Genomic DNA, 24,428 nt, shown 5'->3' with positions numbered 1-24,428 from the left:
TAGTTCATGAATATTACATACGAAACATGACGTTTGCGCAGAAGCCCAACTGATTGGCCGAAAATTTGACATTTCCAAGATACCGAGCTGCGCAGAACCATTGGAGTATGACATCAAATTACCACAAAAGCGATTCGATGGCTGTGCTTTCGAATCGTTCTCGCGGTATTTTGATGTCATATTAATTAGTCTGCGCAGCGCCACATGAAGTCGATATTGACGAATCCTACTATGATGACGGGTCATTTGGCTGCTGAATATTAATTAGCTATCGTGTCTGGTTACCAAGCAACGTCTGCTCGACCCTATGGCTCGACCTAGCGTTCATCGATTTACCATAGCACCACACATTTGACTTGACCAATAAATTTTTTTAAAACACGTCAATCAAAAATGTCAACCATGTCAAACTTGAATGTATTAGTTATTTTGAAGAAATTAAAAATATATTTGTTTATTGTGTGACGTATTAATGTGCCAAGCATGCAATATTATTATAATTGTTATAATGAATATAAAGCATGCTTAACTTTTTTTAACTTCACAAATAATTAGTATTTTGATAAATAAATTACATTACACGTGATGATTAGGTACTTCTCTCTCCTTGGGACACAGCTAGACGGGTTTAACACTGCCACCTAGTGTTAAGAATAATCACAGGAAGATTCAGGCTTGAAAAATATACAGACTTTCATCACTGAACAAGATTTTCATAACTTTTTCATTACCGACTTTATTGCATAGCAGAGATGTCATGAACTTTTCCATCACATCTCTATTTTATATTATGGATGTTTTTGAATGTACCTACTGTACTGTACAGATGGATCTGTCTGAGAGATCAATAAATACATTTTTGGTCCTTTGTTATAACCACTAAGACAATACAAAATCACACTTGTGACCTCAGATGAGCATGCAATAGGTCACGTCATCATATCAGACTGACACCCATGGTACTATTTGTTTACTCCACAGCTACCTCAGATGGTCCATTATACTCATTGTTACATATGCATGTTTGTTGTATTCCTAACAAGCCCTTTACAGAAAATTTGGGTATCAGATATTTTAGATGTTCATGTACTAACAGTGAAGTAGGAGAGGGACTATATTTGAGATTAATAGCTACTCTTCACATTCACAAAGATCTTCCACAAAGGTATCTTTTGATCTGACATTAATTGTGACTTCATGGCATCACTGAATGACTCAATGGTGTTAAGGCAAAGAAGGATGCTGGGGTGTGAATACGATACAGTTTAATCGCAGCAGCACAATTCTTCGTAAGAATGGCATATATTGGAGGTAGAGTATATGGATATTTCACAAAAACTTTGTAAAAAAACAAAAAACAGTTAAAAACGAATAAACTAACAGTTATTTGTCTGTTTCCCGGTGTGTCCCCAGGACAAGAGTACTTTCAACATTTTATACTTGTTCTGCTGTATCCTTTGTTTTGCCCTGCCACTAGGATATGTTGTCTACAAATTTAATGAATACAAATAATGCTTTTGTATACAATACATTACTTTCAATAAAACCACCTAAATAACTGTAAGTAAATTCAGTGTTAACTGCAATTTACAGTCCCATTTAGCATTCTCATTTACACAAAGTAAATGAGTAAAGTCTACTTCCTTACAGAAAATTATGTTTATGTTATCTTACTGCTTACACACGTGCTTATGGTAAAAAAATTTTTTGTTATGCACTGTCACCACAAGAGGGCGTATGGTCACTAAATAAATGCATTTGCTTCAAAAAGGTGTACAGATGGTTCCTAAATTAAATGAACAAAGGCAATGTTTGTCGGTGTTTTTCATTACAGTTGTTTGTATTGAACAATACATCATACATATTTATTTAGTTTTGCTACAAGTGATTGTTATAAAAACAAAATGGAGCTTTTTAAACCTTTCAATAACTTGCATATGTGGCACTAGGAAATTTTTCATCTCTGAAAGCTCTGGGTTTATTCACGACAGGTCTGACTCATGCCTCTTTCTTGGGATCTTTAGCTGTCAGCTGATTTGTGTCTCACATTTATCATAGACTGTACACAGAGAGTTCATGACTTCATCTGATTTTGCTGCACGGCCAAACAGCAAGTCACCACAAAAGCACAGAACTCACATTTGATTGCCTGTACTATTACTTTGTTGGCTTTATTGGTATTGGTTAAAAAGTTAGAACACTCTTTTGTCTTTTTATATGTGTACTGTAAAAACGACTGTACTATACTGTTTCATTGCAATGCTGCTTTGCTTTATATATTGCATGTACTTACATTGTACTTGCATTACATATATACTTCAGAGTCACAAACAACCCTAAAAAAATATATATCTCATAACATCTGGTCTAGTAGACATTATGTGTCAATGTGTTCATAGGTTTTATTTTGGTCTCTGTTTGGTTTCAATGTGCGACAGTAGGCTTCACCAGTGTAATGTAAAACTTTTATTAAAAAACAGTTATGCTCTTGAAAAGCAAAATATCAAAAGGTTTTTAATCATTTCAATAGCAAAAATGAAAAAAAAACAGCTTATTTTTTTTACAAAAAAATGTTACAAATTCTAATCAAGTTATAAAAAACTAAACTGCTGTGCATTCCAATACATTGTTGAGAACTTGAAAATAAATCTTTAAAAATCTAATAATATCTAATAGTGTTTGTTAAACAGTAAACAGTAGTAATAATCTCTAAATAATTATGATAAAAATTGCATTAATACATGTGAACATGGATCTATATCAATGTGCTTTGTACAGTATAAAATCTTCAGGCTGAGCTTTCACCCTGCCAGTCATTTCAAGAACACGGACAGATGTCCAAGAAAAGGGGTGGGGCCAAAGACACGCCCACGTAAGTTCATGGGTGTGGCCGAGGAGCACTAGGCTTAGTTAGGGTCAAGGGTCAATCTCCATAGGGATGATAGTAAGAATGACGTCCTCGTTTCCTCGTCGAACAACCACGCGTAAAGTGGTGTCTTTTTTGATGGCTGCGCTTACATCCGTTGCTGAGGAGATTTGCTCACCATTGATGGAAATAATGACATCGTGTTCTTTAAGTCCAGCACTGCACAACAGACAGAGAAGAATAGGAAGAGATTTGAGAAAAAGTACAAGGAAAGATGAGGATTAAAATAGTTTTATATTTCGAACAGAGATCATGCAAGTTTACATAACAAAGATGAAATCTCTCCAGTACAAATTAAACAGTGCTGGATATTTCCAGACTTACACCGGAGGAACTTCCAAAACCAACACTGAGGGCCATACGTAACGTGTTTGTACAGTTGTTGTAGAACAAAACGCTTCATTAACACATCAATATTAAAGGCATAATTGCTCTATAACTCACTTTTAAAACAAACCTACATTTATATTAGGTCATTGAAAACAATTACACGGTATTCAAATCTCCATGGCACAGAATAACATCTTATATACAAGACTTCACAAGTACGTCCTGTGTGTTGGACTGTAACTGTGATATTTGGTGATCATCTGTTATTCAACTGTGAATCATAACCGTAGTGGTGTTATACAGACAAAGGAAAGCAGTTGTGTTTGTATATGGCTGCCATCCGAGCATGTTCTTAACATGGCCCAGATTTTCTTGAATCAGGATGTGGTATTGGACTGGTGGTTCTGGAATTATATCAAAACAGCATTTCATGCACAAGGAATTTCATCACATGGACCTGCAATCCCCGACTGACCATCAGAAACACTCAGTGTTCATTTCAAGTAAGTGTTTGCTTTTGTTGCTGACAGGCGTATAACAAAGAAAAAATGCTTTTGTATTGTGGCTATGATGTGGCAGTGCCTGAACTGCATGGCGAATAAAGAGAAGTGACAGTTCAAGGCATAGTTCAGACTTTTACTGTACGTGAAATGCATTATGGGCCCACATCATACATGGTATCAAATAATACAAAAGAAGAGGTTTAAGTAAACATACCGTATTGTACTGTACACATCAGCAGGGTTTTGTGTGCGTGTGAATATAATTTTAAACATGTGGAGGTAGAGGGAGCCAAAGACAATATTCATCTATGTACTGTATGACGCCAGAGGCAGAGATCATGTGCACATGGCCAGTTAAAACAGACTTGCAAAGTAGTTGACCTGCACTTTTGACTTCATTGGCATTATAGGATGTAGAATTTATGAGACTTACGCTGCAGCTGGGGTTCTGGAGATGACCTCGATGACATAGGCTCCTGACGTGATGTCAGGAAAATCCCGCAGTCGACCTTTCAGCTCTTTGGTCAGTCTGTGAGCAGAAATTAATATACAGGTAATTACATCAAAACACATTACTTGGGCCTATCAGCGGCAATTCATAACAGTGAAATATGCAAACTGCATCGGATATAAAAATTGAACAAAAAAACATCACATAATTACATATTCAGGGTTTTTCTTTAGACACTTATAAGGCCCAGTCCCATGGGTTGTTTTTTATAAAACAGATTTTGATATTATTTCAATTTCACTTGCTACAGGAAAGTCACATTATGGTTTATCAGTCTGTTTTGAAAGTCACTTAACAAAATGTTTTTGTCTGTTTGCTTTTTTGCAAATGCTATTGATTCACCCTATGTGCCAGACATACACTTTTAATCTTAAAAGTGATCAAATACATGTTTAAAGTGACAAAATACTTGAAACGTTTTTATAGAAGGCATTATTTTGTTTGGTGATACATGGATAAGGTTGTGCTTACGCAGGAGTGAGGGTCATCATACGAACACCGATGTATCTTTTCTTTATTGCTCCACGGCCTGTCAGAGGAACACAACATAAACACAGCATCGAATGAGATAACCGCACACTCCAGAGTATTTTATATCTCAGTTATGTGTGTACTGTATATTACACCTCTGGCCTGTCTGTCATGCGACTCGGCAAGAAACTGCCGTATCTTGTCTGATGGAATGGCGAAAGAAATTCCTGCTGTGACTTTTAATGTGTTGATTCCAATCACTTCACCATCCTATAGGAAATAGACATGTTCTCAAATTAGAAAGTTATAGAGGGCAGGTCAGATAACACCAAAACCTGTAGTGCCAAATCTAAAATCTACTGTTTTTTCAATTAATTTTCTTTAAAATGTAAAAGTTCATGCTCTCTCCCCACCAATATGTTTGAATAAATAAATAAGAAAACTTTATCACATTTGCGAATTATGTGATACTTATTCCTACAGTAGCATGTATAATTGTTTAGTAATATACTTATGGCAACAATGGACGTATTTGACCATGCTTCATGCAATTTAAACTCCTGTTTTAGTTTTGATATGTCTTTCAAAGCAAGAAAGCTTCAATTTGAATAAAGCACAATAGACAATATACACCGAGACAATGGCTGAAGCAACACGAAGCAAGTCCGCTATATGGTTACTCGGATCAGAAGAGACTGAAATAACTGAAACAAAGTTACCCTCCAAGAAGCAAGTTTTATGTGTTTTGTGAATTTTTAAATGGTAAAGTTTTTGCAAAAATATGTGATTTCGGAAATATATTTAGAGGCTTTGAGCAACCTCTAGATATTGTAGGAACAATTCAAAAAATGTTCACAGTGTGTTTTTATTGATATCCTAACACATTTAGGTTGAACATTAAAAAAAATGTGACCCATTATAAGGACCACCCTAATATATAATTTACATGGTTGGTTCCAGTCCTTGATTCTGATCCTCAGAAAGGTATTTTAACACTTGAAACCATCACAGTTGGTCAGGGACTATTTGCCAACGTAAGAAAGGCTTTTAGTGATTTTACTTCATAAAAGTTGTATTGAAACTTTAATATTTGCATTGTGTCGGAGCCGCTGGTGTAGTGGACAGTGCCCTGACATATGGTGCAGACACACTTGCGGCTACCGGAGTCAGGGGTGCTGTAAAGGGGGGGTGAACAATGACGATTCTCGGGGGCCACCAGTAAGAGGGGGCCCCGAAAAGCCCCCAAAATTGTGGTGCTAAAAAAATAATTTAATAGTAAAAATTATTAACTTTAAATTATTCTATTTGCTGTTTCCTGGTATCAAAAAATTTATTTGTTTAGGAAACACAAACGTCCGAGGGCCCCTTGCCTCCCTCTCACTTATCATAAAATGGTTCAGTCCACCCAAATTGTATAATCCAAGCAACACAGCTTAGGTGTGTTCGACTTCAGCTGGCACTGCAGGCACATGTCATATGGTTTTTAAGTACCGCAAGAGCGTTTAGAGAGTAGCCGGCTAGCTCAGCCGGTGCAGCTTCTCCAGAGCGGCTGCACGGAGTTGTTATGACGACACAGCTTTACGTGATTGGTTGCCTCACTGATGACAACGATCACATGTGTTTCAAGTTTAATCCAATCTTTAGTTCCACTAATAAACATTATAAATTCATGTTTTAAAACAAGAAAAAACACTTTAATATGCTAAAATATGTTATATTGTGTCGTGTAATAAAATAAAAATGAAAATAACAAACTCTATTGGTATTTTAATAATATAGGCTTCTTTCCCGTTATTTTCGGGTATACAGTATAAGCAGCAATTAAAATATTCAATATAAAATGTTTCTGGTTGCAACTTTTTATTAACAGGTTTGTTTTTATCAAAAAATGACTTTCTTACTTAGTATTTTTGTTTTGTTTTCAGTAGAAAACATATCTAAAAATTCTTAAATTAAGATGCTTTTTCTTGATGAGTAAATGAGTCTATTTTTAAGTAGGGCTGTCAAAAGATTAATCGTGATTAATCACATCTAAAATAAAAGTTTGTGTTTACATAACATATGTGTGTGTAATGTGTATAATTATTATGTATATATAAATACACACACATTCATGTGTATATTTAAGAAATATTTGCATTTATATACTGTATAAACATTTATATAATTTATATAACCAATTTTTCTTAAATATATACATGACTGTGTGTGTTTTATATATAAATATTAATTATACACACTACACACACATATGTTATGTAAACACAAACTTTTATTTTAGATGTGATTAATCACGATTAATCTTTTGACAGCCCTATTTTTAAGACAAATTAATATACAATTTAAGTGAAATTGTCCTTAAAACAAGCAAAATGATCTGCCAATGGGGTGAGAAAAAAATTGTGAAATAAGATTTATTTTTTCTTAAACACTTAATTCAATTACAATTTTGAATTAAACACTTAATTCAACCCCATTGGTAGTCAAAATACCATAAAAGTGCATGGTTTTATGTAAATTAATATGAAAAAGTCTCAGCTGTGTTGGGGGCCCTGTCAAGATTCTTTTCATGGGGCCCAAAATCCTTAGCAGCGCCCCTGACCGGAGTTCGAATCCCGGCTTGAGGTCCTTTGCTGATTCCTTTGCTACTTTCCTGTCGTCTCTTTAAATACTGTCTATCAATAAAGGCAAAAATTGCCCAAATATTACTTTAAATACATATATTTGTATTGTGTGGTGATCGTTTTATAAAAGCAGTAAGGTACTTGAAGCTAGTGCTGTATCATAAATAAATAATGGATAAACGCCTTGCATTGATTCCAATTTGCGTCATGCCTAACAGCGCCCTTTATCCATGAATTATTCACAAAACAGCACAGCCTCCCGTTCCTTTTTGCTTACGTCAAAGAAGTCCTTTTTAATATGAAATGCTGCAATTTAATTTTTTTAATAAGTACTTGTGGTAAAATCTAAATGAACTGCTTTCGTTTGTAACAGATATTTTATGTAATATGACTACCGTCTTTTCTGGATTATATGTCGCTCCGGAGTATAAGTCGCATATACTCCGTAAATGCGTTTTGAAGAGGAAAAAACATATATAAGTTGAACTGGACTATACGTCGCGTTTATAAAAAAATTTGTTCACAAAATCCAAGCCCAAGGACAGACATTTAATCTGGAAATGCAAGTTATTCAACTAAGCAATGGCACACAGAACAGCAGGCTGAATAGATGCCCGTAGGCCTACATGTTAACCTTACCATTTATTCACCGAACACAATTTCATATCGAACATACCTGGGAGGCTGAATAGGCTAAATTAACACGACAAGCCAAATCAAGTTTTAAAAAGCTTAGTTAGAAGTCATTCCACAACATTGAATTACATAAATACAAGAGCAGCATAGAGCGGACCCTTGCGGCTGTAGACGGTAATGGTTTCTCTTGGTTCATATGAATTAATTTTGACATAAGTCGTACCTGACTGGAAGTCACAGGACCAGCCAAACTATGAAAAAGTGTGATTTATAGTCCGGAAAATACGGCAGTTGCTCCAAGTCATTTATAATGGTCAGGTGAATTACAAATAGATCCTTACAGTAACAACTGCACATACATAATTTTAACGGTGTAAGATCCTTTACATTAGTATATGTACAGCAAAAAGATTCAGGATCAGCACTTGGATCAGATATTTGACACATACATTAGAACTAATGGCCTGAGTACCACCATGTCAAATCCCAGGGTGGGATTACTGTAACACTAGACACAAAAACACACGTATGCTGGGGAAATAGACACTGATCATATGCACCCATACAAATGTGTGAACTAAAATATGTATTGCAAAAGTCTTAGAATGACAAACTGCTCACCAGATTGACTAGCGGTCCTCCTGAATTACCAAACTGTAAAAGAAAGAAGAGTTATTAAAAAAAAATTTATTAAGACATGCTGGTGTTTAATGGCTTAGTTTGTGTGTTTATGGATTTGTGAGCAACCAATGAACAGCCACATGCTCTGCAAGGGACATTTATGGTGTATGCTGTTGTATAATAAAAAAAAAAACTTTGTATTAACAGTGCATTATAATTCACTAACATTAATGATGGCATCGGTTTGTATATAATCCATATCAGAGTTCCTCAGTCCCAACTCTCTCCCTCCTCTCTGTGTGGTGCTCACTATCCCGGTGGTAACTGTATTCTGAAGGGAAAACGGGCTGCCGATGGCAACCACAAATTCTCCTGGTCTGAGGTCGGCCGATCGTCCGAGTAAAAGTACAGGAAGCTTACTCTGTCGGAAAGAGAAAAAAAAACATTGCAAATATAGATTTTATTAACAGTCCATATGACGAAAATATCCAAACCCTACACAATCATAAGGCTTGTAAACTTTATAAAAGAAATCCAACAGTCTACCCGACACAGCTGTTTTGACATTTTAGCAACTTTATAACACTGCAGTGTCAGTCACGGCATAAATGGTGACACAGTGGCACACATAGGCAATTTCATAATTCTACCCTTCAATTTCCTGTGCCAAGATCTGCCATACAAACAGCCCCATTATAACACCCTGCTTCCGCTATCAAGTGTCTGCAAGGAGTTTGGATTTTAAATTCGGACCTCTGAAACCTTATCGCCAGGAACCATTATGACATCACGGAAAAACAGGCAGTCAAAACGGGACAGGACGAATCAGAATGCTGTTTTCCTCTTCCAGCGGGGTATCATTTAAGGAATCTTGCCTCTCAACACAAAGGCCTGATTAGTGCGATGATCATGACAACAGAATATCTGTGTTTAGTCACTGACTGGGTCTCTGTTTTGTTTACAGAGAGTAAAAATAGAGCCACGGAGTAAACAGCGAGCAGGAGCTTGATATTCACACCAGACACAATTACTTTTTGCAGACATATACAGGACTCTGTTTGTAAAATCCAGGCTGAAGTTTTATAATTTAATGATGAGATTAGGAGCACTGATTGTTTGTTTGTTTCAACCTCTATATCTCAATATCACTTCTTTTTACAGAATGTTCGGTAACACTTTACTTGAAGGATCGTTCATAAGACTGACAGGACTGACATGACACGTGTCATGAACATGAAGGAGATTGTATGCACATTTATGACAACTATCATTAAGTGTCATTTTTTAAAATTATGTCATTTTTATGCAAATATGACATTGTTTGAGATGTCTTTGTTCTGAAAACTTGACATAACAACTACAACACCCTTTCAAGTAAAGTGTTACCGAATGTTTTTTACATTATGTAGGGTGACTTTATGTACTCTCTCAAAAGAAAAAAAGGTACAAGAAGGTACAAACGTTGTCACTGGGGCGTACCTTTTTAAAAAGTACACTTTTGTATGTGCATACTGGTGCCACAAAGGTGCATAATTGTACCAAAATGGTACATAATAGAACCTTTTTAAAAGGTACCATAATAACAACTTTTGTACCTTTTACCTGAGAGCTGGGTTTTCACAGACACAGTCGCGTACAATTTCTGTTCGATTTGTATTTTAAGCATTTTAGTTTAGAGTAGCAGTAATGTAGTGAGCTTTTTGTCTATTGAGATGTCAAGGCAAATAAAAACCTTTAAATATTTTAACATTTTTGAAGAAACTGCATTCTGCAGACCTCTTTTCATCACAAAGCATCATTTCTGCATTTTAAGTCACTGCACTTAGCTACTCGACAAGCATCTATCTAATGGAGATGCCGAAAAAAAGTGAATGGCCAGAGATGTACAGTAAACTGATCTTGAGCTTTTATCATCAGGTGAACTCTCTGCGAACTTGACCTGCGCTACTAAATGTTTTAAAAATAGAAGAGGATAAAGAGATGATAATGGCTGATAAACAAGATTATATAAAAAAATGCTCTCCTCCTCCTTCATAAACCCATTTCTTCCACTCAACAGTACCCTTTATGTACCATTTAAGTACAGATATGTATCTTTGAAGTACCTGTGAGGTACTAATATGCACCCTTTATGTACAAAGGTGTACTTTTTAAAGATTTAGGGTTAGTGCCTCAGTAAAAGCCTTTGTACCTTTATTTCTGAGAATATAGTGAAAAGAGGATGGGATAGAGCAAAGTAAATAGTGTGGCTTAACTGTTTAGCATTGGCACTAAGTTTGATAAATTTTTCAGTCACACAACATTTAAAACACATTGGACACATTGATTCATTTATGTTAATGTATTTATTGTGTTTTATGTGTTCCATCGCAACCCTATCAAGTTTAATTAGAGAACTGAATTGTTCAAACAAATCACTTCTGATTTGCACACTGGTTATTTGGATCACCAAAAGGAAGTGGATCAAAACAACCATTTGTTTATGAATCACACGCCTCTAGTCTTAATGAAAGATGCCACATATCACAGCTGCGAAATATAACTGTGTCAATATGTGCACGTGCTGGAATCAAAATCAGCTGCCAATGGTCCTGGTGGGAACATCGGCACTTACCATTTCAAAAGAGTGAGATCATTCCTTAGACAAGAAGGTCATTTCAAAACTCACACCACGTATAAGCCACAGCAAAGTCAGCCATTTTGTGTAAATGTGGCATTTTGGTCAACCATGCTGAATCTGCGTGAAATGATAGTTTCCATTTAACATTCACATGGAAAACCACCCTGTGAGCATTTCCCGCTCTTTGTCCTCACCACAAGATGACTCGTTGTTCGTGTCCAAACTCAAAATATAGGCTATCTTCTGTATATTCATGCAATAATTGTACAACAGCACAGTATAAAAAAACATAAAACACTTCTTTACAGCATACTGTCTGTATTATAATGCAGTCATATTTTATGTAGTGATTTACTCGACAAGTAAAATTCAACCAAAGTATGGTTTTTGTAGCAATACTATTTGACTAAGGAAATCGTGCTGGTGGGCTCATTAAATACCAGCACACTTAACTTTTTAGCAGGTTGAGAGGTTAACAAACAGGTCATGAATTCTATTGAAGCTCTGCTTTGTGAGACACCATGCAGGTCAACAGTCCCTTATAAACCAGCAGAAACACCTGCATCCATCTGGCTTATAAAAGAACTGAGCTACCCAGGTGTGTTTGTTAACAATTCTGCAGTCAGGGAATACCCGTCAATCCCGGACATGTAAAAACAGTTACGCCCTTACCCGATGCCAATGAAAGAACTTCCAAAACCAAACAGAGATAACAAAGTCTATGCAAGTATGATAGGGATCTTGAAAGAGAGGTTGAAGATACATGTCACAAGATGAGCCAAACAACGTTTTATCTAATTTAAACTTAGATGTAAAACCATCTTATATACTGTAAAGCCCTACTGTACATTCCAGACTGTTGTAAATACACATGTACCAGCCTGACTCACATCAGATGAATATAATAAAGCGAGCATCAATGAATACAAATACCACTCGATTCACAACTGTGAACATAATGTTCTCTAACCGGCATGAGGCAATTAACGCACCAGCCTACAAAATTAGGTGTGATGTATTGCTTTTGTTTTGTGAGCTACATGTTGAGTTAATCAGTTTGAAGATCCAAAACAGACATTTCCTGAGTAATTACACTGCCCACAGCTTTTAAATCCATTCTGGTAAGTGCGCTTTAACAAGCAGGTGCAAAATGGGTAACATAGTTAAGGGAAGGTTTATGTTATTATTAGCCTGTTGTTATGTAGCTAGAGAGTTTCTAGAGGAACAGGTTGGCTTTCACACACACTAGAAAAACCTACACAGGCTCATTGGACGTACCTATTTTTCCAACCCAGTCTCACCCCATGGCGTCAATATTTGACGACACTTGACCATGCGTCAATATGTTGACGCGGAGGGTATACCCTCCGCGTCACTTTTTGACGAACTGGGGACTTCAATGCTATCAGGTACGCGAAATTCTCTTTCCTATTTTCTTACCATTTTCTACCATTTTCGCGTCGGTTTAGGGTTAGATTTACATAATGACATCCCTACCCAAACCTATCCCTAACCCCAATGTCAGGCGACAACTGTTTAATTTCGCGTACCTAATAGTATTGAAGTCCCCAGTTCGTCAAAAAGTGACGCGGAGGGTATACCCTCCGCGTCAACATATTGACGCATGGTCAAGTGTCGTCAAATATTGACGCCATGGGTGTGAGACTGTGTTGATTTTTCTGCATAACCCAAAATACTTTGCTCCTGGTACATACGGCTGCATCTTTCACCAGTGTCCACTAGAGGCACTGGAGGCACCAGTTTATTTATGGTTTCAAACTTTCTGAACATTATTGGCGTATATTCTTCACTTCATGCTGTGTGACTGTGGCAGATTAATGTCTGATGTTGTTACTGTCAGGATTGATCGTGTTTGGTCGAAGAAAGTCAAGAATATGTTGTTCACAGGAAGAATGATGAAGACTTACAAAGGGGAGAGTAACGAATTATCAAAATCCAGCTGTATGATTAAGTCTCCTGTGTTTTATTAAAATGAAACCGTAAGGACATTGTAAGTTGCTTAGGCATGCCGTGCATTTGCGCGTATATGACAATAAATAAATACCAAATGGCACAAATCTACTTAACCAAGATGAACAGGTTTTAATTTGCCTCGTAACTTTAAAGGCACACCATGGAACTTTTTGGTCACTAGAGGCCACAAGCACCGCAGCACTGTCGCAAAGAAGACAACTCTTTAGGTCACAAAGTGTGCATTCCAGCATGTCATGTGTCATATAATATAATTTCATGGGTTTTATTTTTTCCAATGCCAAAAGATTGCGTAGCTCACGTTTACAAGCCAGTTATAATGGTGGTCGCCTGGTTAAAGTTTATATTAAAAAAAATATTGCCTTAAAGGGGAACTGAACCCGGATCGCCTGTGTCGTAGGTCCATGACGCCACCAGGGCACCACAATGTCACGTGATATAAGTCTTTCTCTAAACTCTCCAAGTAGCCTCCAGTAAAATTCACGTCAAAAATAGTGTTCGGGTGCCAGACAGGACTTAACATTACTTACTAATACAAAAGCTTGAGGGCCAAGTCAGCATCGGTCAGAAACCCCTCCTCCTTCTTTAGTTCACGCCGGTGAGCGAACGCTGGCCCAAAATAATTGATTCTCGTCCTCCTTTTTGTTCTGTCACTCTCCCCTTTTCTCTTTCTGGTCTCCTCCCGCAAAACCTTGGGTTTCTTTTTCTTAGTTGCTGCTTCGGCCATGACAAAAACATCAGGAAAATAAGTAGTTGTGCTCTCACGTCCGAATTTGAGGAAGTGGAGAAAGTGACGTATGCCGATTTTTGTAGTTTTTTGTTTTGTGCTCGGTTTACTACCAGAAAACCCCAAGTTTAAAAGTATGAGTAAAAGCGATACAGACCCCGTCAGGCTATGGTGGACATGTCATTCAACCTATTTTAAATCGATGTACCATCACAAGGGTCTTGAAAATATATTATGAAGGTTGAAAAACTACAAATTGTCACTTTAAAAGTCCAACATCAAAACAGACAAAAACCCAACTCCTCTATCATTGAAAGATGCAGAGATATGTACCTGGAGCAACGCATTTTAGGTCATGAAAAAATGTAGGCAAAGGCACATATGGTAAATGAGCCTGGGGGATGAAAAAACATATTTCACATTTGCTCCTAAATCAACCATACATACATCATTAACATCTGCACATTCATGCAGTAAGAATTAAGTTACTGTGAACTTATCCATCCTTCTCTATCATTATTGAGCCTTTAAGTATGCACCCCATTGCATACTGTGTCTCTAATTACTGAACTCATTCTAAATGAAAAGCTTCAGTTTAATTGCATAAAGCAAACTCTCCATCTGCGGTGGTTGTGTTGGATGTGGCTGTGGGACTCCAGAGGGAAATGTTATTGCTGAGAGATTTCTCTTTAAATGGAGGAGAAGTAATTGCATCATCAGTTATGATTCAACTCAGATGGATGTGTTTACTTTGTTCCCTCTAAAATTCATGAGGAGATGTAATAATAGCCAACACAATCAGGTGTTGGAAAAATCTGATTGGAAATATCAGGCTCATATTGAAATATCGAAGTTTGCAGACTTTGGAATCTTGGGCAAGATGAGCAGTTTGTGACCCCTTCTGAAACTAGAGCAGACACATGAGATTAGCAGGCTATTTCTCAGGAGACATACATGAGATGCAAGAGAGTCTTGCATTAAAGACTACATTTCCTTTAGTTCCTAAGTCTAGGACAAATAATTGAGATCTTGAAGAGCAATACGAGTTACTTTTCAGTTTAATTAATTTGATAAAAAATAAAGTATGTACTGAATTAAACTGAACATGGTCACGTAGAATTACACACTCTGAGCGGGAACAGTTTGAGTTGGCAGGCCAGCGCTTGACATTTTTGTGATGGAAAAATATAGAATTTTCAGTCATATAAAACACCTGCAAGGCCTGAAAGAGATCAAGCCTCAGCCAAGTAAGAAAAAGTAACGCAAAAGTAACTTAAAGGTGCCATTTGTAATAACTGAGGTAAAAGATTTTAAAAAATGAGTTAGCATGCTAAATTACTAGCTACAGCCCGGCAGGTGTCGTAATACCAGTTTCGACCATGGGAGGCGGTATGCGGGCCACGCACATAAGCGCCAGCCAAACTGCAATACACGGATAAGTCGCATGTGTTTGAGTACAGCCCTCTACTACCGCTGCGTCCGAAAACTAAGGCAGCTGACTTGTTGACTTAAGAGGCATGAAGGCAGCTCAGAGAAATCCAATTCGGACAGCCATGGGTTCGGACATGCCTTGATGCCTTCCTGCCTTGCAATAGGGTTTTCGGACACATTTCAGTTCAGGGAAGAGAGCGGAAGAATGGCTGAAGCAAGAGACATTTACCACTAACAAAACCATTTGCTGCAGGGAAAAAAACGCGCTCAGAATCACAAATAAAATCTGATAAATAAAGGAACCGAACCAGAGTAAATACTGGCACTGCTTTTCATCGCTGGAGACAACTAATGGACATGAAAGAAATGAGGTTCGACTCCGAAATGACAACATTTCTTTTCGATTGGTAAGTAAGATGCTGTTAGTATTTCGCTAGAAGTTCACTTATAATAGGCATTGTGATAACCTATGCTCAGCTTGTACATGAACTACGGCTTTGTGCAGTAAATGTGGCTCCATCTGAAAGCAGCTAATGGCGATTCACTTTTAATCAAGAAACCGGCTTCACTGACGAGAAGCGCAATGACTATCGCATGCAAATTATCGCGCATTCTTAGCTGTTAGTGTTTAATAGTTAGCTCTACCCATGGATCCGATCCGGTTTTCACCCGTTATCTACCAAGCTGATGCTAAAATGTAACATTAGCTAAGAAGCTTGAAATGTCTTCGATGATAATGAATACCAAATGGACGCACGAAACGTAGCGGAAAACATTGCAATTTTAATGAGACCGAATGGTTTTTTTTGTGACTAATGATAACTTACTTAGTTGCTAATGTAAATCAAACTTGATATATGCTGCTAAATTAGCAGCTGCTAAATTAAAATAGACCAACTCACTTTCTGGAGGTATACTGCCCCCATCTGTTTGGAGTGTGGAGTATGAATTGATTTTTTTTTGGCGGACATTTTAAATGGTCCCTTTAAAAGTAACGTAAGTATTACTTTCCATGAAAAGTAAGTAAGTAACGCAATTACTATCTTTTTGGGGGAGTAACTTAATATTGTAATGTATACATTTTAAAAGTAACTTCCCCAACACTGAACATGGGTACCCATTACGTTTCATTGACCCCATATTCCTTTTATGGTAACTTAAAGCACGCTCACACGTCAATCAGACTGAGAGCGAGAACAAGGACGCTCATTAGCATTTTTCTTTTGAGTAAAAGTCACAGGCATCACTGCATTGACAGCTTTGTTTTATTCAAGAATCAACAATGGCATGAACAGAGGCGTCATGCCCATTCAAACTTAGGGGGCACTTGCCCCCTTGGTTTTTTGAGCCTCAAAATCAAAGAAGCGTCCATTAATGTGTTATTTGTCTTTTAATCAGTTTAATATGCACAATATTATTAATTATTTGCTGCATCCTTGTCACTTTTCGGAGATTTTTGCCGTTTTGATCGTGTTACATTTATGCTGGCGGCAGGCGCTGCATTCAGCGCAGTCAATGATGTCATCAACGTCTGAGCGCGTTCACGAGCTTTTTGCTGTTGCTGCTGCATTTTGCTATCTGAGGAATTAAAACGTGGAAGAAACGTTCACAACATTTCCAAACCCCAGTACGGTAATGTGCAGCTAACCCCCTCTGTGTATGGTTGTATGGTTTAAAATGTGACCGTCTCAACGTTATATTAGTAGAGATTTTAGATTCATCTTCTTGGTACAACGCCAAAGTTCGCCTAAGTTCACGGGGACGCGGAATATCACACATGTTCACATGAGGTAAAGTTGAATGCAAAAATCAATTTCTCTAATAATTTTTATCTAAAAATTTTTTGAACCATTATTGAACATTAAAATCAATCTGGCTATAGCTTATGTTATTTTCGTTGTTTATAAACTTTATGGATTTAAAATTACATTAATTTTATAGGATTATGCAGTTGTTGTGCAAAATGTATTGACACAATTAAACAAGTCATTAAACAAAACGTGAATAAACAAAACATGCCGTTCCAGATGTAAATGCCAATATGTCATTATTCCGATTGAATAGTATTTGATATGAAAGTTAGTCAACACTTTTATTTTGGAGGTTTTTGTCATGAAGGCAGGAAGGCTCAAAACAGTGCCATGGAAAAGACTGAAAGCTTTATAATATTTCGTTTGATGTCCGTGTATGCATACATTTCTGTATCTGTGCACACTGTGCCCCCTTAAAAAAAATTGGTGCATGACGCCCCTGGGCATGAAAGAGGAAGTGTGTTTTTGGATTTAAGGAGAAGAAAGCCTTGTTCACCTTTCCAAGTAAGCCAACCTTATGGAAACAATGGATATAGTTTGTTTATCCGAGGTAGCAGCGGAGTTTTGTGTGAGTGTTTGTTTAACGCTGGATTTCGTTGAAATGGGGTGGTCCCAATCAGGTCATGAGTCGCAGGTGGTAAGTAAAACTGCATCAAATATCCGTTTTGTTGGCAATCGGAGCATAAGTGCATTTAATGTAAACTTCACCAACATGTAGTGAATCATAAGTTATCCAGAGATAGTGGGATAATGTTTTGTGTGTTGCTTGCTTGTGACTCGCTCCTCCCACTGGATCTTGTGCTTTTCCGGAAACAATTGCTAGAGCTGATCCGTCTTTTATAAATCCGATAAAGGACTCTTCGAAGATATAAAGAATGCATATTACTCAATACTACAGTAGGTATTCAAGATTAACATGAGATGAGCAGAAACAGCATGTGTTCTGTGATCTTTTGTTTGTTTTAATATAGCTTTTATGATCCTTTCAATGTGGATTGTTTTGATATGAAAAAGAGTGGACAGAATATTCTAATGACAGTTTTTTCTTTTTTTACTATTTCTTTAAATGACTAATTCTGGCCTAACCTGCGGTCTGGATTGCATTTTAGGACACTGGAAAATTGGTAATCCAAAGAAATTTATAGTACTTGCAAAAGACTAGAAGAGAAGACAAAAGATTTAATGATGAGATGACTAAAACTGCAATGAGCTGAGACATAAAAATGATTCACTTTCCTGAAGGTTCGAGTCATATCTGAGTTGGGAAACAGGAATGATGGGAAGTTCATCTAATTGCAGATCTTCCTAGATTGACCTTTAAGAGCTTGCCATTCTTACACTTTTGCCTTGAATGTGGGTGAAGTTGTGCCCACACAAACATACACATATGGATTCCTATTTTCTAACCACGTTTCCTCCCTATGAGAGGGAACGCGTTCCCTCTTTCCTGTTCCAAAGTCTGGGATTTTGCCTACAGACTATTGCTTTCCCAAGAGGCAGACAGCCACCAATAAAGGGAGAAAGAAGGAAGAAAGTACCGTAAGCACAAAGGACAAAAGACTGTGGAGAAAATAAAGAGTAATCTGCCCTACTCCCTTTCAGTTCACCAACCATGTGCTGTTCATTTTCTTCCAAATGGTATGATAGACTCTTTTTAATTCATCTAGTCAAGGCATTACAGTAACGTTGGTGCATGAGACTGTGGTCATCCACTTGGGAAAAAAAAAATCTATTTTATGAGTAAGTGCAATTAACATCTCCGCAAATTTGGCAACATGTGGATTTTACAAAAAAATGTAAGCTTACGTTATCCATTTTCGTTGGTTTGAAATTGTGTGTTTGTGTTGTGTCGGCACTAACTTACTTCAATCCTCTTAACATGTGTCCGAAAAAAGGAAGAAACTGCAGTAATTGCTTACAGGGGTGCAGGCATACACGAGTCTCTCATGCATACACACAAAGTCTCCCAACGGACATTGCCTTGCCTCGCCTGATCTATCCCAGAGCTTATGCCTATCAAGCCAATGTCCTCTCTCTCTCTCTCTCTCTCTCTCTCTCTACCTCCCTCTCTGTATCTCACTTACTTACTTATTCCAAATGTCCCACTTGTTGGAAGAAAGTTGACTTACATCAGATTTTTAACCGTCTCTATTCATTTCTTTCACTCCTTATCTATTATTCTCTCTTCATGCGCGCACACACACACACACACATTCTGGTTTCCATATTTTGTGGAGACATTTTATAGATGTAATGGTTTTTATACTGTACAAACTGTATATTCTATTCCCTTCCCCTAACCCAAACCCTAACCCCAACCATCACAGAAAACTTTCTGCTACCTTAGATTTTCAATAAACATCATCCTGTTTGATTTGTTTCCTCATGGGGACCACAAAATGTCCCCACAAGGTCACAAAAATACTGGTATTCCTATCTTTGTAGGGACAATTGCTCCTCACAACGTGATAATTACCAGGTACACACACACACACACACACACACACACACACACACACACACACACGCACGCACACCAGCTGACGGAGAATGGTATAAAATATCTAAAGCCCTGCACTGGTCTGGGATCTGTTTTGGCTACAAGGATCCAGGATATCTGATCCTGGAGAATTATGCATTCTTTAAGAACACTGGATCATATCAAACATGCTGTCTGGCCTTACTTGTGCTACATTTCTCTGGAACATGTACAGTATGTGAGTGATTGTGAGATTTGGGTTGTCAGCCAAACATGCTCCCTGGTGTCTATCATCCAGCATTGACATACTGTCAAACTGTCGTCTAATGTTGCTAAATAACAGCAATGTTATTCAGGGGCAATTAAGTGTGGGATTTGTGGGTAATAGAAAATTCCTCCCTAGAAACCATATAAGGAATGCATTAGTCATAACGTATTTATAGGTCTGTAATGTTCCTATTTCTGGATGCACATGAAAAGTCTCCTTTCCAAATGATGTGTTCTCAATATACAACGAATATTAAATATTAATATTACAAATACTAAGCTTGGACAGATCTTTCTTTGTGTTGATGAAACACTCTTTTGTGTTTAGTTTGTGACGTTGCACCGAACTATATCCCTAAACAGAGCCTGTCATATCTGGTGTATCGTGGTAGCTTTCTTTGTAATTGCGTTATGCAATAGGCACACCAAACCACACAAATGTTTGGTCTGTGGTGGGCTACAAATGTTACGTTTCTGCTGCAAAAAATTTTTGGTAAAAAGAGTTTTACTTCAGTCCCGCTTTTCCTGTGTGAATGTGTGTATGCTTCGAAACACATGATGAAGAGAACAACATCTGTTCCTTGAGCCTAAACTTTCTCTGTCCATCTGTATGCATTTATAACCTCCCCTGCTTTTCACTTCCTCATCCTTATTTACCCTTCTGTGATCCTTCATTTAGTCAAACTACAAAGGGAAAAAATAACTGCAAAAAGATTTAAATCCACCTGCCATGCCAGTAAGAGGCGAGGATTTGTCCTTGAAGGACACATTACGGTGGACATATCAACTGAAACCGATTAGTTCACCCAAAATGGAAAATTCTGTTACACTAAAGTTGAATTAAACCCATATTACTTTCTTCAGTGAAACACATGAGCAGAAACTCTAAAGACTGATGGGTATAATGAAAGTAAATGTGGCTGAAGCGGTCATTATAATTCTGACTAATGTCTCATTTTAATGGACAAAGAAACTCATTTTTGTGAGTCACGGGTTTTATGAGTGTGATTATTCATTTTGGGTATACTATCTCTTTAAAAGTTCTACATACCGGTGGATCGATCTTTATGAGGGCGATGTCTGCCTTTTCATCAACATCTTTAATCTTTGCATCATATGAGACTCCGTTTTTGAGTTCCACCTTCACCCTGTTTTTATTGGCTACCACGTGGGCATTGGTCACGATGAGGCCATCGTCAGACACCACAAATCCTGACCCGCTTGCCACTGCCATCTCACGCTTAGAATAAACCATCCTAAACAAGAGAGAAAGAGTGTGTAAATAGATGATAACAGAGGTAAAGTGCAAAGTAAAAGCTGTGAATATTTGAAGGGGTTGGTTCCAAAATACGATTAATGGCATTAAAAATAATGTGTATTGTGTCAGGTCAGTATTAAAAAGTAAATTTTTAATTTTACGCAAAATCCGATATCCGTTGTGCTATTTTGTCATCTTTTCTCCCTTTTCCCAAAACGCTATAAAACTATAAATCCTTCACTGCAGAATGCAAAAAATCCGCTTAACAAATCACAGCGGACAATTCCAAGCATTGTAAACAACAATGGCAAAGTGTTGAATACACACGAAATCCTAGTTTTCCTCATCTACTTTGTACTTTGTGATCAACAAACAAACAAAAACAAAATATACTTTTGATGGGATTGATAAACCTGTGGTGGTTTTCTGTGGCGGAGAAGAAACTTAAGCCACTCTGTGACGAAAAAATGCCGGCTGTTGCTTGTTTTCACAGGACAGCATTAAGCTTCTGTCATGTTAAAACACTGACCAAAATGCGATAAATGAAATTTTATCGTTTATCGCCCAGGGGATCTTATGAAAAAAGTTCCATTATATTACTCGATGTCAACGAAAATCGAGCAGGACCAAAACATTACAGCTGATCGCTGTCAAAAAAGTTCAGCGACGACGTCCCAAGGATGACAGCAGCAATGACAGTGTTCTTAATATGACAAAGTAAGTGTTTTGATTAATGCCATTAATGTTTATTTTTTCTTATCAGTGTATACCATACCACTAGTCAACTAAATAAATATATCATATGCAAAGATGAATGCACATTTATATATTGATTCAATTCAGTTTTTTAAATAAATTTTTAAAAATTTAATTGTGGATTTGAATTTTTAATGTTATTATAACCTAAAGATGCTACTAGTCACTTTCTTGGTATAGAAAACATGTTTTTGCCAAAATTTGTCAAAATGGATTTATTGCATTTTGGAACCAAACTCTTCATTAAAGGCTCTCTAAGCGAATATGTTCAACGTCACTTGTTGTTGATATTTGAACTGTTTTCAAACAAACGGAGCGTAGCTAACTCCTCCCCCTCCCTTCCGTGCTTTCGTGAACGCGACCAACCCCCACCCCCAAATCCTTCTTGGCGTTTATTGGCTGTAAAACTTTGTTTTGTTTCGTGGTGCAAGTTTGGCCACTGTGTGTATATTGAAGTTTGTAGAGCCTGGGCTGTCTACAGAGATCGCATTTTTTACAGTTTGATCAGCGGTCAGGTAGCAAGCAGATAGTGAGGAGATGTGTGCTGTATGTAACAAAAAATTTTTATGGTCTAAAACGCGTGAATTCGCTTAGAGAACCTTTAACATTTAGCAGACATTTATATTCAAAGTGACTTGGGAAACAATAAATGAGACAAAAGCACTCAAATCACATGTATTGATCACATTAGTAAAACGTGAAAATCTTACTTGCGATACAGTTCAATATGAACCACGGCGGGGGCGATCTTCTCCACTACATCAGCGATAAAATTGTACTTGTACCTCAGGCTGTTGGGGTTATCATGGACAGCTGGAAAAAAAACATGTGAAATGTGAATGTACAAAAGTAGAAATGGGCAGCATAGGACTATCATTTAAAAATGTCAAATGACGTCACCTACAGGAAAGAAAGAATATGAGACCAGTTGTTAACTTAAAAATGACAAGTGTTAGTAGGTCTTTGTGTGTGTGTATAGGACTTCTGTTGCTTATATAAGTCATCCACCAACATACAGGCACGCGAGTCGCCAATTCTGCGGTGTCCCTTTGGAGGACGTGTCTGGAAATGTTGAACTCCTCTGTAATTTGACCATAAAGATGTAAGAAGTGAAAGATATATTTTCGCTTTTAACCAAAGGAATTTATCATCAACACTTCACAATATTTCACAACATTCCCTTTAAAATAAAGTGTGAGCAAATTTCTCTTTTAATTGTCAACACTTTCTTTCTGTATGTCACCCTAAGGGGGTCAGACAGTTCTGTACTGTATGCAGCACAGACACGAGACGGCGAGCATCATTTGAAGCGGATCAGTAAGGCAGACACTGCAATGATGTAAGCACCCTATTAATTATACAGGATCACAAGGACCCTAAGAAGACCTGGCTGCTGGAAAGAGTTTCAGTTCAAAAGATGAAAGTCTCTGTGGCCAGACGGGTTTGTGCTAAACACAGATACTTTAAAATGAAAGAGTAAAGCGGGTTGTATAGAGTTATGTTGTTTTCTTAAGGCTAATTAAAGTCAAATACAACGTGGCGCTGGTGTGCGTACTGACCTGAGTAATACAACCTAATTATAGCTTTAAACACTCTGTCTTCTCGGTTATGTGGGAAGAAAATGTTCAGGATCGTCTTGCCTATCTATGCAACAAACAAATTCTTCTAGCTTCCTGGTGTGAAGTAGCCACAAAGTGCCCGTAAAATTTAGTTTGACACCACACGCTACTTTGGACTTGTCTGGACTTTATGTACAGTGTAACTCTGTGTAACTCTCTAAGATGAAGTTTGTATTCACAGTTCATATTTGATAACTGCACAATTGGTATTGACTTCCACAGTAGGATAAACAAAGTCAGTGGGTGCCGTCAACTGTGTGGTATAGCTTTTATGTACTTTTTATTTTTAGGTAAACTATCCCTTTTAAGCTTATAGTCCCTGACCAAAATGCATGTTTGAGCTGTCTTAACTAAAAACAACTTGCTCTGACATTTCTTAAAATATATCAGTGCCATTGTTTTGTCTTAAAGGAACAGTATGTAGGATTGTGGCCAAAACTGGTATTGCAATCACAAAACATGTGGCTAAAACTGGTACTGCAATCACACAGCTGGTGGCCAATACACAAAATGACAACATAAACATCAGTTGAGGGCTGCAACTCCACTTTTTAAATGACAATATCCTGGCGGGACCACTGTTGTCAGTGATATAAGTATTTGAAATGAAAATGATTTCTTAATGTCTAGTGACATATCAGGGCCATTTTATGATTAATTGATATACATTTATTACATACTGTTCCTTTAAATTCCATACCAGTAATGTTTTTTTCTAAGACACAAAAAGCTACTTATAACTTGTAAGTAACAAATTACATATATAAGTTACTTATAATCACTACTTAACTGTTCTAATTTACCTAAGGCTTAGTCCTGACTTAATCTAAGCCCCATCCGTGCACA

At 37.2% G+C, this 24,428-nt stretch overlaps 1 protein-coding gene across 1 annotated transcript in view; it reads right to left on the bottom strand.

Annotated features, from left to right (window-relative positions):
* Positions 1-2,447: 2,447 nt before the first annotated feature.
* Positions 2,448-24,428, bottom strand: part of htra1a (HtrA serine peptidase 1a) — a 33,863-nt gene continuing 11,882 nt past the window's right edge. The window contains exons 2-9 of the mRNA XM_065244968.2: positions 22,674-22,776; positions 21,001-21,205; positions 8,849-9,043; positions 8,623-8,655; positions 4,897-5,011; positions 4,742-4,799; positions 4,193-4,288; positions 2,448-3,085 (exon numbers count right to left, since the gene is read on the bottom strand). Of these exons, the coding sequence (XP_065101040.2) occupies positions 2,917-3,085; positions 4,193-4,288; positions 4,742-4,799; positions 4,897-5,011; positions 8,623-8,655; positions 8,849-9,043; positions 21,001-21,205; positions 22,674-22,776 (974 nt within the window). The 3' untranslated portion in view covers positions 2,448-2,916. The remainder of the gene's footprint in view (positions 3,086-4,192; positions 4,289-4,741; positions 4,800-4,896; positions 5,012-8,622; positions 8,656-8,848; positions 9,044-21,000; positions 21,206-22,673; positions 22,777-24,428) is intronic.

The sequence above is a fragment of the Paramisgurnus dabryanus genome, chromosome 17 (assembly GCF_030506205.2).
Source record: "Paramisgurnus dabryanus chromosome 17, PD_genome_1.1, whole genome shotgun sequence".
NCBI lineage: Eukaryota > Metazoa > Chordata > Actinopteri > Cypriniformes > Cobitidae > Paramisgurnus > Paramisgurnus dabryanus.
This window is presented reverse-complemented; position numbering and strand designations above follow the sequence as displayed.